At 39.2% G+C, this 17,158-nt stretch overlaps 1 protein-coding gene across 4 annotated transcripts in view; it reads right to left on the bottom strand.

The window, feature by feature from the left end:
* Window positions 1-52: 52 nt before the first annotated feature.
* The window catches only part of BAALC (BAALC binder of MAP3K1 and KLF4), a 38,777-nt gene continuing 21,671 nt past the window's right edge, over window positions 53-17,158 (bottom strand). The window contains exons 3-5 of one of the 4 annotated variants that reach the window (XR_009489047.1): window positions 16,102-16,221; window positions 9,893-9,973; window positions 53-9,806 (exon numbers count right to left, since the gene is read on the bottom strand). Coding sequence is in view for 3 of the 4 variants with exons in the window: in XM_059865066.1 (XP_059721049.1) it covers window positions 16,117-16,221 (105 nt within the window). In the remaining variant the exon portion in view is untranslated. The other 3 variants (XM_059865066.1, XM_059865054.1, XM_059865046.1) reach the window with 3 other exon arrangements.

Genomic DNA, 17,158 nt, shown 5'->3' with positions numbered 1-17,158 from the left:
GAGGCCGTGAGCAGCAGTGAGCAGCAGTGAGGAGCAGTGAGGAGCAGTGAGGAGCAGTGAGGAGCAGTGAGGAGCAGTGAGGAGCAGTGAGGAGCAGTGGCCCGAAACTGTCCGTGTTGTCCCAGCGCGCCTCGCGTGCCAGGGAGCCCCGGCTGAGAAGGGCTCTGGGACTGCAGCACAGACGAAAATAGCGTGAAGATCCCTTCAAACTAACTCGGCACTGGGGTTTTCCTAAAAATCTCTGTAATGCACTGTATAAATTCTAAAGGCAATTTACACACATTCGAGTGTCGGGCCATGAACCTGTCCCGCCGTTGGAAGCGATCTCGAGGATTGTTTCCGAACGCACCTCGGCCTCTGCCAGGCGGGAGGGCTCCGCGGCCGGCCCCGCGCTGCCACCTTCGCTGTAACCTTCAATGCCCCTTCACTGCCACCTTCAAGGTCATCTTCACGGACACCTTCAATGCCACCCTCACTGCCACCTTCGCTGACACCCTTGCTGCCACCTTCACTGTCACTCTCGCTCCCACCCTGCTGCGACCTTTGCTGCCACCCTGGTTGCAACCTTCCCTGCCACTTTTGCTGGCACCCGAACGGCCACCATCCTGCAAAAGGCCCGAATCCTCAGGAGGTGAGGCTATAGCTGAGGAAGAGATTGATATTAGAAGTCGATGTTCAGCAATTGAATTTAATGAGGGAAAGGGAACTAATCAGAAATATTTGCTGAGGAAAGGGACTCTGTGGTGAGAACAAAGGGAAATGAGTGTTCAAGTGAAGGAGGAGCATTGTGGTGACTTTGGTGCTCAGACTACTGCTGTTTTCTAGAAATGCAGCTCGAGGATGTGTGAACTGTCCTCCCACTGCTCCCCCAGCTCCCTGCTGGCTGAGACCACACATACCAGACAAGAACTGGCCAGTAGTGCTCAACTGTGTTCACAAATACAGGCCTGAGCTAATGAGACCTAACTATAGAAATTCGGAATGCTACTAAGCAGAGGTGACCAAATTTCTCAGCATGGAGCCATCCAAGGTCTCACCAGGCTGTTGTTCAGCCATGCAAGTTGCTCCATGCTCCAGGACTGGAACAGGAAACACCAGATGCCGAGACATGCAAACCAGATTTAGGAATGGTTTGATGATGTTCAGGCAGCACTGCCTCTCTTCTAATGAGCCCCTAGATAGTCTTTGCAGTCTGGCACATTCATCCAGAGAATCCCTCCATGGACTGTGTGTGGAGAGCATGAAACTTGCATGTGGTTATTCAGAAGACAATAAGTACAAGAAGCTAGAAGCTCTCTAGAAGCTCTCTATTCATCTATTCATGCAGATATTTTTTTGTGTCATTGCCTGTGTCACCCTAAAGAAACATAAAATCCCTCCAGATTCCCTTACACCAAACCATTTTAGCACCTCTATGAGTCATGAGGAGGATTATACCTACCTGCTGCATATCCACATAGTCCTGGCACTTGAGCACATGAAATAACTTGGTAGCTGGAATTAAATTTGCTGTATAAACAAGCAAATGATGCTAAAGTAAATGTTATTTGCAGGTTGTGGAAGTTAATGTACTTTACTATATGATAACCCCCATCTACATTATCCTTTGTCATTGCTCCATTTCTCATCTTCCAGCTGTCTTCTGTCCTAGTCTCTCTCAGTAGCTCTTCCTATCCTAGAAATGCTACATTTTTCTTTTCATGAGCTCTGAGAGGCCACATACTCTAGGGGTCTGGAAGTGAGAGCCCCAGGAGCATGCAAGGGGCAGTTTCCCCACTCCATTTCTGCAGAAGTTCTTTTTGGGAAGTTCTTGATCAGCCCTTGCTGAAGTTGCAGAGTTGCTCTCAGCTCTGGGAACAACATCAGACACACTGAAACCTTGCAGAGAAAAAGCATGTTCAGTGCAGATTCACACTCCACCAGATTTCTAATGAACTCTCTTTCCTTTCTAGTTCCATTGACTAAGGCATTATATAAAAGTCATGGCTTATTTTGTTCCATCAGAATGCATTTTTTAACAAAAATCTCTGAAAAACAGATGTGGTTAAGTAACATTCTCTTCCTTCCCTAAAGACTCTCATGTTTTTGTTAGATGACAGGAAAAGGCAGAGAACAGGAAGCTTGAACCCTTTCTTCAGTCACTCTATTAATATACTTTCTTTGCTCAGAACCTAGTTGTTAAGCAAGTTATTCCAGAGGTTGGTTCTCAGAGTGTGATCTAAATATATTTGTTTCTGGCTCTATTAAGGTCTTGACTAACCAGAGGGGGGAATGTGAGCACTCTCTTTGGTATCTAGCAAAGCACCTTTAAGTATGATTAAGTATTTTAAGCATGTGCTCTGCTGTATTGCTGATTAGGGATGCAGCTACTCAGATGTGTAAATACTTTTCTTACCTGGCACTGGAGATATTGTTAACATTCCAGTTAATATAGATTTGCTGATCTTCCTGGCAATGCCTCAAATAATTATAGTTTAGCAATTTTTACTGCAAAGAGTATAAGTTATTTAAAGCCTTATTTAAATCCTAGGTCATCTTCAGATATCTTTCAACAAATTTAGCAGAAGAGAATTCAGCAGTCATGCACAGCAGGTCCCTTCCAAGCTCTGCTTGCTCCCACCATCTTTGCAGTGGTTGTTTTGGAACAGGCTTTGTGCCATCCCCTCTGTGCCCATGCTCCCTCCAGCTTGCTTAAACCCCCCCTCAGCCGAAACATTCACAACTTGCCTGGGCTATGAGCTAAAGCACCATTTTCTCCCTTCACATTTTTTGTGGTGACATCCCTCCAGCAAAGGCAGACAGCAAGGGGACCATATTTACCTGCTGCATGAACACCTTAGTGCTCCACGTGCTCATGTTTTGGGGAGGAGGGATCTCAAGTGGTGGCAGTTGTCAGGAAGAATCCTTGCTCTCACACACCAGGAGGATGTGTGTGGTGGTAATGCTTGGAGTCTGCACATGAGCACTTGTACATGAACTTTCTCCTCTTGACACATCTAAAAGCTTCATAATTGAATTGCACTGAAGGAACATTGTACCAAAGTTTGACCTAATGTAATTTAAATGTTACAGATTTGCCAATTACATGGCTTGATGTTGGCTGATTCAGTTATAAGGCACATAATGTTCTTATTATTCTGCATTTAAAACACATTATTCATAATTTGTTGGAATTTAAAATTACTAAATAGCCAGTAGATGGCACCAATAAATCCTGTTGTGAGACTTAGAATGGCAAAGTGAAGTTCTTGTCTTTTCCTCAAATGCATTTTGGAAATGAAAAAAAACTAGACAAAACAGCATTACTGAAAAAATTTTACCTTTTAGTTTACAGTAATAGTTTTTGAACAGAATGTTTGTCTCTACCGTGTTATTGAACACATAAACTTGTGAGGAAGAATGCAGAAATGCCTTACAGTAATTTCCCACTTATTTAGAAAATCCAGTCATTGATGAGTTAGTGCCTTCTGAGTACTTCTGCAGTCTCATGCAGCTGTGTCACCTTAAACCTTGCTTATAACATTTTATTCCATAAAGCCTTTAAACTGTAAGTCACCCCCTTCAACTCACTACAGCAATGAGGACTAGAGAAGGAATCATATAGAGAAAGCCAGAATGTTGGTGCATTGCCATGTATTAACCTCATTACTGGGTACTTGTAACCCATGTCAAGTTCCTCCCTGAACAAAGTATGTTATTTAGACTTTAGTCCTTCAAAATATTACAGCTGTGTGGGTTGTGGCACCTACACACAAGAAAATGTAGATTTCTTTGATGTAAGAAAGATCTCAAGAAAGATCTCATCTTTCATTTGTCTGTAAATGACAACACCATGCCTTCACAGGATTGCTTTAATAAAACAGTGGTTATGCTAATGGTATTTCTTTCCAAACAGGTTACCTCACCTAGCCTCGGATATTAAGCACGATGCAAACTAAACAGGAAGTACACTTGTAAAGAGTAAGCTGTCCTAACAGTTTAAGGCCAAGGACACTTCATTCCTTGTGGACCTTTAGCAGCTGCCTTCACTCCTGATAAATCTGCAGCCCGTCTGGGTGGGTGACAGTAACAGTAGCAGCAGCAGTGAGCGTTTTTCTTGACAGAGCCCCTCTTGTCCCATTGTTTCTGTGGCTGGAGTGGAACTCACCTTAGACAATCTCACACAGGCTGGGGAAAAAGAAATCTATGTTTCAGAGCATGAGTCATTTCCTATGGAAAAGACTGATACAAACCAAACGATCTGTTAGAGTGGACAGGCAAGTTATAGGTGATTCTGACAGCAAAGCAGAAAATCCTGGCTTAATGAGGTATATGGTAGCTTTGGGTTTAACTCCCTCCAAAGCTTTGACCCATTAATTTGAAGTGAACTGTCCATTTCAATACAGTGTGCAATTATCAAAGCAGGAGTGCCACACATAGGTAAAACCTTACAAAAAAAGGCCTTGTAAAACCATGGTTCAGGCCTTGTTACTTCAGCAAAGTATAGCTGACAGCTAGCCTGTCGCATGGCAACCTGCAAGCGCATCAGCCATTGCTCATGAAAACCATCTGACACCTGTGAAAATAAGAAGTATATCTTGTGAGAATCTGTGAAGAATAAACATGAACATCTGTTGAAGAAGAGGGACTTAGCACATACACACACAAGAACCTATGAACCAATGAATTGAATGGCAAGAAAGTTACTAACCAATTAAACACAAGGCTTTTGAAAACTGTGTAAAAATAGGCTATGAACATTAAAGTGCAGCTCTTGCTGTTTGACTTTGAAAGTGTCGTGTCTGTCTTTATCCTCACAGTGACACAGGAGTGATTTCACACACATTTCAGATGCTGTTCTTTAAGACGGTAGTTCAAGATATTTATTGAAATGTGAGCATGCTGGAGATACAAGAAAACAATAGTTTTGAAAGTTCAGAGGCACCTACTACAAGGTGATTCATGTCAGTCTGTTAAAGGCAGACTAATGAGCATCCCCAGCAGTGTTTCAGGACATTGATAATTATATCCATCCCTTAACCAGCTACTGTATCATCTCTCCTCATCATACCAATCCTGTGCTGCAGGGATTTCCCAGTTTCTGGTGAACTACATAACAGAGTACCTTGTAAAAAAAAAAAAACAGATCTGCCTGTAAATACATCCTCTCAACACCTCCTCCCAGTGGGAATTCTGGAGTAGCAGATTCACTATTTGCTAAAACATGAAGAAAGAAGTTCAGATAAGAAGCACAAATATTTCATTATTATTGCTTCTCAATTTCTTTAATAGCATTTCTTTTAAATCCTGTGGAATAAAGTTAGTGTTAAACGTGTGGAAAATTAACTAGAAAGTGTCATGATCATTGTATGCATTACCCTTACAAACAGAACAGCAAGTAACTTTCTGTCTTTTTTTGGTCACTCTTTATGACAACAAAAACTTATTTTAATAATGGTTTTAATGCTCAAAAATAATGCTTTTCCTAAGCTTGTTTGTGGGTGCCTCTAAGCTATTATAAATAGAAGCATCATGCAGAACAATATGTTTTCAGCTGAGACATACAGTTTTGCCTGAGATCAATGCACAATACAAAAATGAGTCACACTTTAGATCTTATAGTAAGTATAACCATGTAAGAACTAATTTCTCAGGTTAATAAAACCTGCTACACTCCAGGACTTGTGTCAGCATAACTGTTTTAAATGAGGATTTGCAAAATAGGGTTCTGAAACCAGTTATACCACGTCCTGGGAGATAGTGCTGACCACTTTTAAGGCTTCCAAATTATATAAACCTAATTTTCTTAGCCTCCTTCCATGTTTTTTCATCCTTGATGTTTAAGATCAACCATCGTATAACCAGTCAATGTCTGGAAACTAAGCCTTTCCATCCAGGCATTTGAAGTCAGATGATGGAGACAACTGTGTGAGTGTGAAAGCATCTCAAATATAAATTATAGCAGGAAATAAAATCATGGAATTATAGAATGGTTGTGTTGTAAGTGGATCTTAAAGATCGTCTCATTTCAATTTCCCTGCTGGGAACATCTCCATATATACCAGGTTGCTTAAAGCCCCATCCCAGCTGGCCTTGGACACCTGCAGAGGTGGGGCAAGTGGAACATGGAATATTGTCAGGCAAAAAAATTAATAGACAAAGCCAATAGTGAATGAGATAGGAAAGATTTTAGTATGCATTGGTAGTAATCACATTAGGTCATAAACAGAAAAAAAAAAGCTTCCTTAGCAAGGGATTGAGTCTAACCATAAAAATGCTTTTTTTCTGCCTACATCTAGTTAACATTCAAATTTGTCTTCCCACCTGGCATCCCAGAGTTTCAGTAATTCACAGGTGTCACCAACTCCAACAGCAGACAATTTGGGACACAAGGAGGCAGACAAGGGGCTAACCACTACTCTCATGTATTTTTACATGACTTTTGTACAAAGTGTACTGACTTCATGTTTGTGCCTTTATTTCCCTCCTTGGATTTTCTGACATATAACTGAGTGTGTTCAACTTGAAGGTGAAAGAAGAGGCCAAAAGTCAGAAAATAAAACATCAAATAGAGAAGGAGGGCCAGGAGCCAACAGGGACAGAGGGGCAGGATTCTCCAAAGTATAAATATGAGAAGCAGGGGAGGAAGGCCAGGAGGTTCTTTGCTTCTCTGAGAAGAGTGTACAGGATGCTGGGTGAGAGTTTACCTGCTGGAAGGGGATGGAAATGTAAAGCTCAGCTGTGGGCAATTGCCAAGGATCTTACAAGGCATCCAAAGTGGCAAAGCAAAGCAGAAATGTGGCATATAAGCAACAAGAAAAGAGAAGCCTGAGATACCAGGTGGGATTTCTGCCTCTCTGTGACACAGGAATCCTAACCCACCCTTCTGAGCACACTGGGTCATAAAGGCCTATGGTCTTGTTTTCCAAACAGGGTATATGGCAGAGAAATATCCATAAAGCATTCACTATTGCAAACAGAAAGTGAAAGGCACTCATGCCATCAGCTCCTGGATCCTAGAGACCTTCTCAGAAGAGACACTTAGGATTTATGGGAACTTTCTCAGGCCGTCCTTGCCAAGGGCAGCCTAATCATTGTTATCTTTGTCCTCTGAGGACCCAAACTGCCCTTGAATGAGAGAGACGTCCATGTCCTCTTCCATGGAGCATGAGGTGATGCCCTTGTCCTGCAACAGAACACTATTCAGAGCCTTCCAGTAGCAGAGGACAATGTCTTAGCAATGGATAACTTCTCACTGCTGTATTTAACTGTTTTCCAAGTCCAATTCAGGGCTTTAATTTTATCCTGCACTGCAATAAGTTGCATTTCTACCTCTGCTGGGCCGTAGGGTCACAAAAGACCACAGTGAGTCAGCCTGTGCCACCAATTGTCTTCTCATGCATGGATGATCCTTTTCTCAAACTTTTAGGCAGTCTAAGTACCATCCAAAAGTTTCAATTTGATCACAATATGCTGAAAGTACACATTCTTCTGGAACATTTTTTTTCATGGTTGCATTTAGGGGTAGGTTTGGAACTATGTCTGGTCTAATTTCAGAGTGGTATCATTCTGTAGAGCTGATACTTTCATGGTGGAAAGTAAAGAAAGGCAAAACAATCCCAGTGTAGTAGCAGAGGCCATAGGTCTGCTGAGCAGCAAGATGAAAAGGTTGATCATGGCTGGGAGCCACTCCAGACCTAAGGATACTGACAGCACTTAAAGGAATAGGCCAACCAATCCATGTAAAGAGGAGCATGGACATCCAGAGATGGCAGCCCTGTTTACAGAAGTCAGAAAGAGAAAGATATTCCATACCAAATGTGCTGTAATACACCTCCTGGGACCCTTTCAAAATGTCAGTAGAGCAAAATCAATAGACAAGTAAAAAATCACCCAAGTCAATTTCTGATGGAAATGCAATTGGAGTAATGTTACTAGAATTTGTCAGTTTGGCCCTTGGATTCATAAATCCTTCATAAATTCAGTTGTCCTGTCTCTTCTTTGTGCATCACCACTCAAGCAGTTATTTGCTCTTGAACAAAGGGACTGAAATTAAATAACATTTTTTTTCTATTCTCCTCTTTGCACTTGCATTATACAAACATGTGCCTCATATTTTGCACCAAATTAATTCAACAACCTTAGAAAAACTCAGATGGAGCTGTTTAAGCAAGTGCTGTGGAGTAATTTATCCTAAAAACAGAAACTAACAATTTTAATAGAAGTTAATAACAAGTTCTGTTATCATACCAAAATTTTAATGTATTCATTGATTTATGCAGCTATAACTAGAACAACGATTTTATCCAATGGACTGACATTCCCATAATTTCACAATTTGTATGGTTCTCTTGTTCCATTCTCCTCTCTGGGCCTTTTCTGGCAAGATATACATGTTTCTGCATCTCTGCCAATTGCATTGAGTCTTTTCCTCAGCCACTGGCAAATACAAGGTTTCTACACTCCTGTGAGTAAAGTGAATAATTTAGCTAAGCTTTTGTTTTAGCTCTACAAGAACTGTGTGAGTGAAGCTGTTGAATGACAGGAACAAGTTCTCTAATCTCTACCAATTCAGAAGACTCTAAAGTTGCTTTATATTCAGGAGCTCTAGCTGTGTCAGTTGAAGTGCTGGTTTTAACCTGTATCTGAATTTGAAAGCAATAAAAAGGGAAGAAAATCAAACCTGCATTACTAGAGCTTTCTGCTTTCATACTAATTTGCAGTAAAGTAACAGGCTTTCTTCTAGATTGTGGACTATTGTAGGAGAACAGCAGCAGCATAATCCAGGTTGAATGAATGAAGCCAGAGGCTCACTAATGAACACAGCAAAGTAATTTTTTGATATTAAAAAATGCTTATAAAATATTGTCTAAAATTATAGAGAAGTTATTTTTATGTTGTATAAAATTATATAAGCAAAATTACATAGGAAAAACTCCAAATGCACTGATTTGAGCCCACAGGTAAGTCACTTTATATCACAATGCCAATACAAAATTATAGAGTGTGCAAGCCATACTCACTTTGAAGTTTTTATACTAACAAAGTAGACAATGGGGTATGCAATGGCCTTAGTAGTAGTGAAAATCAGTGTCTCTTGAATCAGAACTTACCTTTGCTAAATGCAACCAAAATGGTCAGTTAATGGAAGGAGAAAGATATCACACAGACCTATTGCCACAGAGGTTTACGTATATGGAAGAAAACCATAGAGTAGAAAAATTTATACTGAATTGCTCTGGTGTACACAAGTCTTAAACTTGTCTGTCATGTGAAGACAGAAATCATTATTTATTTTGATCTCAAAGACATCACAAATACCCAGCAGAGGTGGAAGGTGCTATTACTTTTCTAAGAGTACAGCATGCAGTGTGAGAGCATTGTCAAGATATATTTTATTATAATTTTATTTTATTTTATATTTTTATTTTTTATTTTATATTTATTTTATATTTTATTATAATACACATGTCAAGAATGTGGACTTGCTCAAGCAAATCTCCAACAGGTTCTTGAGAGCATAGAAATATATGAGTGGCACTGACTCTTCAAGTATGTGGGATAAACCTCACATGAATTTGAAGAGAAACAGTCCAAAGAACTGAGCAGACATAAGTGAGGATATCCTGAGCTAATAAGATCATAAATTTGCAACTGAAGATGTCCTGGACCAGCACAGTTTTATGGCAGAGGGAACTGGCTGCTCTGTTCCTGCGTGTTCACCAGAGGTGGACTTGCACATGTGCCACATGTGCAGTGAAGATGGTCTGGGACTAGGATCCAGGAGCAGGTGTTGGAGCTAAGAGGTTTGGCAGCATAAATTCACCCTGTGATAAAAATGCATCTGTAACATGAAATACCAGCAAGAGCTTATTAGACAGAAATTAAGAAGGCATAAGAAATTGTTTCTCACCATGGATGCAAGTAATTAATACATTGTAAGAAAAGGCAGCATGCAGGCAGATGATGCAGTAATGATGACAGCAATTTTGTGCTGGAAAAAAAAATATATATAAGTATATAGTCTGGAAGTTATTCTGTTATACTTGTTAATTATTCCTCTAAATTGTCAAAAGATATCAGGCACACACCAGGGACAGAAAATCCTCATCAGATATGAAATCCCAACTAAAGAAGGAATATGTATAAAGTGTTGGCTTCCTCAATGATTTTAAACTTGTTAGTTCATCTGAAAGGTGGTTTTGAGTCAGAAATATGAATAATGAATATCATTTGCATAGGACATTATACATGTACATTAATATTGAACTCCCTACATCCCTACAGTTCCCAGATGTGATGATACTGCTTGGGTGGGGTTGTGGCTGTTCACTGAGTTAATGAGAATTAATTTTGCCCCTGTGCTTGGCAGCTGTAATCATGAGCTTTAGTTTTCAGACCTGTGTCTGAATTGGTAAAATTATGCTCTCAGTAATATGTGTCTAATAATGTGCAGCAAAAAAATATGCCATATTAATAGTAAAGAGGAAAATAATAAAGTGGGAAAAATTTTCTAGGAGGGAACTAATTTGAGGGCAAAGGAAATGCTGCTGCACTGCAGAAGGGCCGGTTTAGGGACTTGGACAGGCCACAACACCCAATGTTTTATGTTCAAATCAGTCCTTGAGTCAGGCAAATTGAACATAAAGCCACTTAAAAGTGTGACCTGGAAAGTTCTCCCTCCCTCACATGAACAACCCCAATATTTAATTTCCTGGTAAAAGCGCATACAGATGAACATGAATAATTTCATGCCTTTTGTATTTGACAGCTCTTCATAGCTGATAAAGAATAGGCAACTTAGCTTAGCTATGGTGCCTTTTCTTAAGCTACTTTTTGACTGTGAGCAAACTGTTTTTTCTATCCCTGCAGTAGTACCCCAGACACGTTTCCCTGTTTCCAAACATGTGGGTGTTTTGCAGAGGTTAATGGAATCAAAGCTGAATAATACTAATTATAATGCAAAAGTGTGCAAGAAAAGCTAATTAATACAACTGGCAGCATGGCTCAGTCTTGCCCTGTGACACCTCTCTCTCTTTCTCTCTCAATCCCATTTTTTTCCTAAGCAGGGACCCACAGCAACCTAAATCTACTTGTTTTATACAGTCTTGAATGGACAGATATACAGCAGCATCCCACTTTTTGCAGTCAGGACTTAAATGATATTCAATCCTCCATAAAGAAATGAAAAGCTATTGTTCTCCCTTTTTCCTTCCTCCTTATGAACATCCTGGCTCTACCATTAGGATTACAGTATTTCCTAGATTTTAGTATTTGCTGAGTTTTTCTGTGCAAGGAGCTGTTGCAAATAAACTTGGATTTTATTTTGATCAAGTGACATATGTCAACAAATATAATTTCTGGTGGACCAGCTGTCTTTTTATCTTATATTAAAGATAAGCTTTGCCATTAGTTTACCGAAGGGCAGAAGAATGGCTTTTAACTGTGGATAGCATGCACATGCTACCTGAAAAAAAAAATAAAAAAAATTTGAAAATCAGAAGAAAAGATTTGAAAACTGGAGGGTGGTAACAGGACAGAATGAGATCTTGCATCCCTGCATCTTAGAGTACATCTTATTTCTTGCTAGCACCTTTTTCACATGCTTCAGTGAGCCAGTCTGGAAAGGAGGCACCTGAGAAGGCACGGGTGCAATGAGGGATGCATGGCCTGAGGACAATGAAGGTTTAGTGTTTCCAAACTAAACACTGTATTGAGTTCAAAGGCTCCACTTGCAAGGTACCGTCTGATCCCAGATTTTGAAGCATCCTGTTTGTAGGGTTCCCTTGGGCTCACTGCTGGACTATGGCTTCCTTGTGTCCCTAAATCCTTCTTTTTTGGTACATCTGAAAGCCATTCCTTTGATACTATTCTTCCTTTTCCACAGGAAACAAACCAGTTGTTGTGTCAGCATCCTGGCCAGGAATCAAAGAGAATAAGCAACTTGTCAGGCAACACCCAGGGCACAGACAATTAGGATGGGGATGATATTTCAGCAATAGCCTTTCTGGTATGAAGGTAAAATATAATGAAAATTTCATGCAATTTTGGAAAAAATAAGAAACATCATCTGTAAAAGTTATGAATTTATTACTATGGCAGAGGTCAAACACCACAGCTACTTTTCCATCCTGTGCTCTCCAGTTCAGGACTGAATAAGAGCTTTTTTTAGCTATATATTCCAGTTGCCTCATAGCTGCATCATGGCATCTTAGTAGAGAAAGTGTCTCAGATTCCCCATGTCTTCCACTTTAGCCATGACAGCAACCACAAGCTCTCCCATTTATAATTACAGAGGTACAACTGTATTTTGACCTCATAATCCCTCTTTGGCAAATACACCAATTTCTTGTGGGAATATATATATTTTGCCTTCTTTCATATGACCAAACAGTCCATGAGCCAAAACCTGAGGACATCAGATACAGAAATATTCTGATTCCATGAATAGCAGGTGTGGGAAACATTCATGACACCTTTGCCCTCTTTGATCTCAGCTTTAAAAGCTAACCCAACCACAAACACAGAAATGTGAAATAAGTGGAGTAATAAACAGACACTTTAAAAATGTTCTCTATTTTTATTTTTAAATTTAAGGTCAATCTTCATTAATTTGCAGAGAGTACAAAAATGTTCCCGTTAGTCTAGTTTGAATTTAGATGTATTTGTAAATAAAACTAAGCCTGCTTTTTCAAATACCATTTCTGTGCACAAATTATATATATCATTCTTGTCATAAAGCATGTAAAACAAATCTCAGTTCAAACATTAAAATATTTTACACTTGATTATCAGAATTACAAACAGAAATTAAAGGTTCTCAAAAAAAAAAGTGCCTGAACTGCAGAAGTACACACTAAAGACATTACAATATACACATGCAGGGACATGCACAAATAAATATGTATGTGAGCATACTAGGAAGATCAAAACTACCTGTGTCCTGGTTTTTATGAAATCTCAGTAATTCAATGAACAGGAATGCATGTTTAATGCAGTACTCATATATTGCTTACACAATAATTATCATTTTCTATTTATGTCAGTACAAAATCATTTCAGTCACACATTAAAATTGTGTGTCTTCCAGTCAATGTCCTACAGTGATGCTGAAATGAGGAAATACAATAAGGAATCATAAGGGAGATGAAGGAATAGTGCAAGATAAAGCTGTACTGAGTCTTTGAGGAGATTAATTTGCCTCATGATGAATTGGTAATGGTAAATCCTCACTCTTCTTTAGGCAATATCCTCTTTCTTTTGAATTATTCCATTTCTCACATGGTGGAAGAAGATATCTCAAGATATATAGGAAAATCCTATGTATATATTGTGTTGGAATTGTGGAAATGTGCCAAAGTTACTTTTTGTTTAAAATCTGAACCTAGATAAATCATAAGAACTCACCATCTGCTGGCAAATCACTCCAGCAGAAAGTGTGTTGTTTCAGTGTACCTGTAGAAATCTTCCCATGCAGCCATGGGATATCAAACAAATTATGTGGCAATTTGTCAATTAGACATTTGGCAATTATGTCTTTTTGAGGAAAATTAAAAAATTTAAAAAGTTTTAAAAATCCTGACACATAAGACAGAGGTGCCCACAGGTCCCTCATCTGAAAGTCCATGTCTTCTAACATGGTTATTTTATTTGATGTCTTTGAGCCATTTATATTTGAAAGATGATGCCCAAAGAACAGACCCTGTAAATAAGAATCCTCATTTCTAGGAAGGCCAGCTGGAGTGAAAATGTCCAGATTATTCTTTGGGCTTGTATCTTCCACTAAAATTAACATGGGAATCTATTATGAGGACTTTAAATCATCTAAAGTGGTATAGACTAGATTCTGTCACCCTAATTATACAGAGTGGGGTATTATTTTATAAATTGGTTGTTTCTACTTGTGGTTATCTCTAGCAGAAGGAAAGTAAACATACGTATATCCCAATCTGTGTACAGAAGCAAGATCGACATATCCACCACATGCTCTTAGTTTTATTAAGGTCATTGGAAGTTTGCACATCAAACACTAAGAAGCGACCTAGGACAGAATGTCATTTCAGTTACTAATGCCTAGTGAATCAGAACAGTAATGTATTACACGAGGAGTGTGTATAAAATTGCTTGTTACCAAACATGGATTTTACCAGAGAAGTTGGATCCAATCTTTGAATGTCATAAGTTAAGTTTCAGGATATAAACAGGTTTAGGGGATCTTGGAGTAGCTCAAGAACATTATCATGAGCAGTCCAGGGCAGGGGGACTGCTGCTGCCACCCTGATGGGGGATGTGGTCAGCATGAGCAAAGTCTGTGCTGTTGCCCAGATAATTGTGTACCAAGGCCATCTCCTGCAAACCATCCTGTCACAGCTCATGCTGGGAATACAAGACTCAAGAGCTGCCTCCCTGATGGCTGCTGGCATGAGCCAGGGCTGCTTCATGTGCCATGCAGCTCATGGGCTTCCTTCTGTGGTGTGACCCAAGCCGTCTGACACATCTGGTCAGCACATCATCACTAAATAATTTCTTAGCTAATAAATACTCTCACTGCCAGGACTCCTTTGTTCTTGCATCTACTCACTCTAATGTAGTATCCACCCAAGGCCACAATCTCTGGAACAGCTTCTTACACCACAAACCTTCCCTTTTGCCTTCCTTCAAAATCCTGTTTATCTTTAAACACATTAGGGTCATTATTCACTTTCTGTAGCTTTCTTGTATCATACAAGTTTATACTGCACTCTCTGCCAGTAAATCCTTTTAGAATATGCTATGGTATGCAAAATTCTGGCTCTAACTCTAGATTCCAGTTTGCCTTTTTGTTGGAGTAATTAATAAACAATTCCTATTGCATAGACTTGTTGTACAACAAGGAAAGTTACTCACACACCTAAGCAGCAAGCTATTAAAATGATCCTAATACAGAATAAACTAGGGTTCAGTTCACAATCCTATTCTTGTAGGCTTGTTTTCAGTAGTTCTATTAAATGGCCCTTTAAGGATACTAATATGCATCCATATATATATATGGATGTATATTATGGATATATGCCTGATAGGGGAGGCAAATAAATTTACCTCTTTTACCTTCATAAACATGCAAACTCACAGAGAATATATATTATTAGTTCCATATTAAGAAGTAATATCTTGTATTACTTCCTAGACTTCACTATACTGAACATTTATATTCCTTTTAGATATATATTTATTATAATCATGGAGTACTGTGGTACAGGATGCTCACAATGTATTAAATAATTTCAGCACAGTGAATTAATTATATCTTATCAAAGAAAGTTAACTTTTTGAAATGACATTAGAATATGACTTTAAAAATTGTGGTTATTTTCTTGTAATATTAATGGTAACTTTTTTCCTAGTCAGACTGGACTTCAACATAATCAAAAGGGCATTTATAAAACAACCAAGTAGCCACAACTCTACTTACTAGTTGAGACTAGGACCTTCAAGTAAGGCTGATCAATATGAAAGTTACTATTTTTAAGACTGAAATTATGTGAATATGAACAATAAATTAAAACTAAGTAATTGAACATTTAATATATAAAAACCTTGCTGTATGACTTAACTATATATAACCTATATATATAGTTGAAAAGAGATTTAGTGGAAGACTAGACTTTATTCTCACTTTCTTGAGATGTCTGGGTTTGTGTTTTAAAATATGTGAGTGCTTTAAATGAACTCTGGGTTTGAATATCCACACTCAAAACCACTTTATGACTAAAAATGCAGATTCATTTGTTCATTTCCTGGTTTTAATTGTGATGAGCTGTACCCCTTATTATCCAGAGCCTCATCTTAATAGCAATGTGGAACAGGACATACACAAGGGATAACGAGGAAGTCAGTAAAAGACAAGTATCATGAATTTCTGTGTATGTCTGTGCAGTGCCACTGCTTTAGACAAACGACTATGTCTGTCTTTAGACAAACACTGTAATGTCTACAGTGCTTGCAGCTGGTTTCCACAAGACCTGCTTCTGGAGGCACTCAGTAGCAGCTGCCTGCTGTATTCAACCTGGAACACCTAGGGATCTTCATGTCTTCAGTGATGACATTTAAAGTGCAGTGAAGCTTTGTTAAGTCCATCCTCACCTGCAATTTTCTTCATTAATTGGCACAATTCTTCGTTTTTCTTCTGTCACTTTGTCTGATGCCTTTTGTGACATTAATGGCGACTTCTTGTGTGGACGTTTTCTGCGTGTCCCATTTATTCTGTGAGAGTTTTAAACAGTACAGTGAGTTCCACAATGACAACAGAAAGAGTGACTGATGATTAACCCCTAATTTACAAAAACAGTTCTATGTAATGAGCAGAATGTCTCCAGCACCCTTCACACAGCACTGTGATGCAGAGCAACTGCCTCATTCAGCGTGGACACAAGCATGTACCTGCTGCAAAGGCAGCAGATGTCAGTAGGCTTTGGATCAACCTTCTTGCCTATAATTGTCATCTCTGCATGTGTGTACTGTAAAGGCAGAGCGAATAAATCTGGTTTCAGTCCAGAAGTGAAAATTAGAGGTTCTTTGTCACTGGGAATAGTGCATCACTAGCTTGAGCTGGAATATTCTGTACCTGATTTTAAGTTTCTGATGTGAAAATATAGTTTTAAAGTAACATTTACTTCTGCCTGCATACAAGATCCAAGCACAATATATACGTTTCAGACACTCATCAGTTTATTTTCAATATTCAAAAAAGTCAGTCTGAGGCATGCAAGTGCATCCCTAATTTAAATTTGTACTTTTCCATCTCCCAGACTGTCTGCTTGTTGCCATAAGCAACGCACCATAATGCACAGGAAGCTGGCTAGGTCTAATAAAGTGTACCCAGATCTGGGTGACAGAGACACACAGCTGGGTTAGGTGGGTTTGATTATTGCATTGCCAGTGCTCCATGAGACTATTTGTCAGTGTAAGGAATGCCAGGTGAATTAGGCATTATTTACATGGTAAGAGTGCCAGGTAAAATAACGATAAAGTTCAGACATTGACATAAGTTGAAGGTTCATACATATCACAGAGAAACTCCTGGAGTTAATTTGTTGCTGTGTGTTATTTCACATTTCTCCAGCCTGAATACACCAGCTCCTTTGCTATTTGCTCCCCCAGTGCTACTGCTCATGCAAGTCTTGGCCAAAGACTACAATGA

This window comes from Haemorhous mexicanus, chromosome 1 (assembly GCF_027477595.1).
Source record: "Haemorhous mexicanus isolate bHaeMex1 chromosome 1, bHaeMex1.pri, whole genome shotgun sequence".
Lineage (NCBI taxonomy): Eukaryota > Metazoa > Chordata > Aves > Passeriformes > Fringillidae > Haemorhous > Haemorhous mexicanus.
The sequence above is the reverse complement of the archived record's forward strand: the minus strand, read 5'-3'. Positions and strand labels throughout refer to the sequence as shown.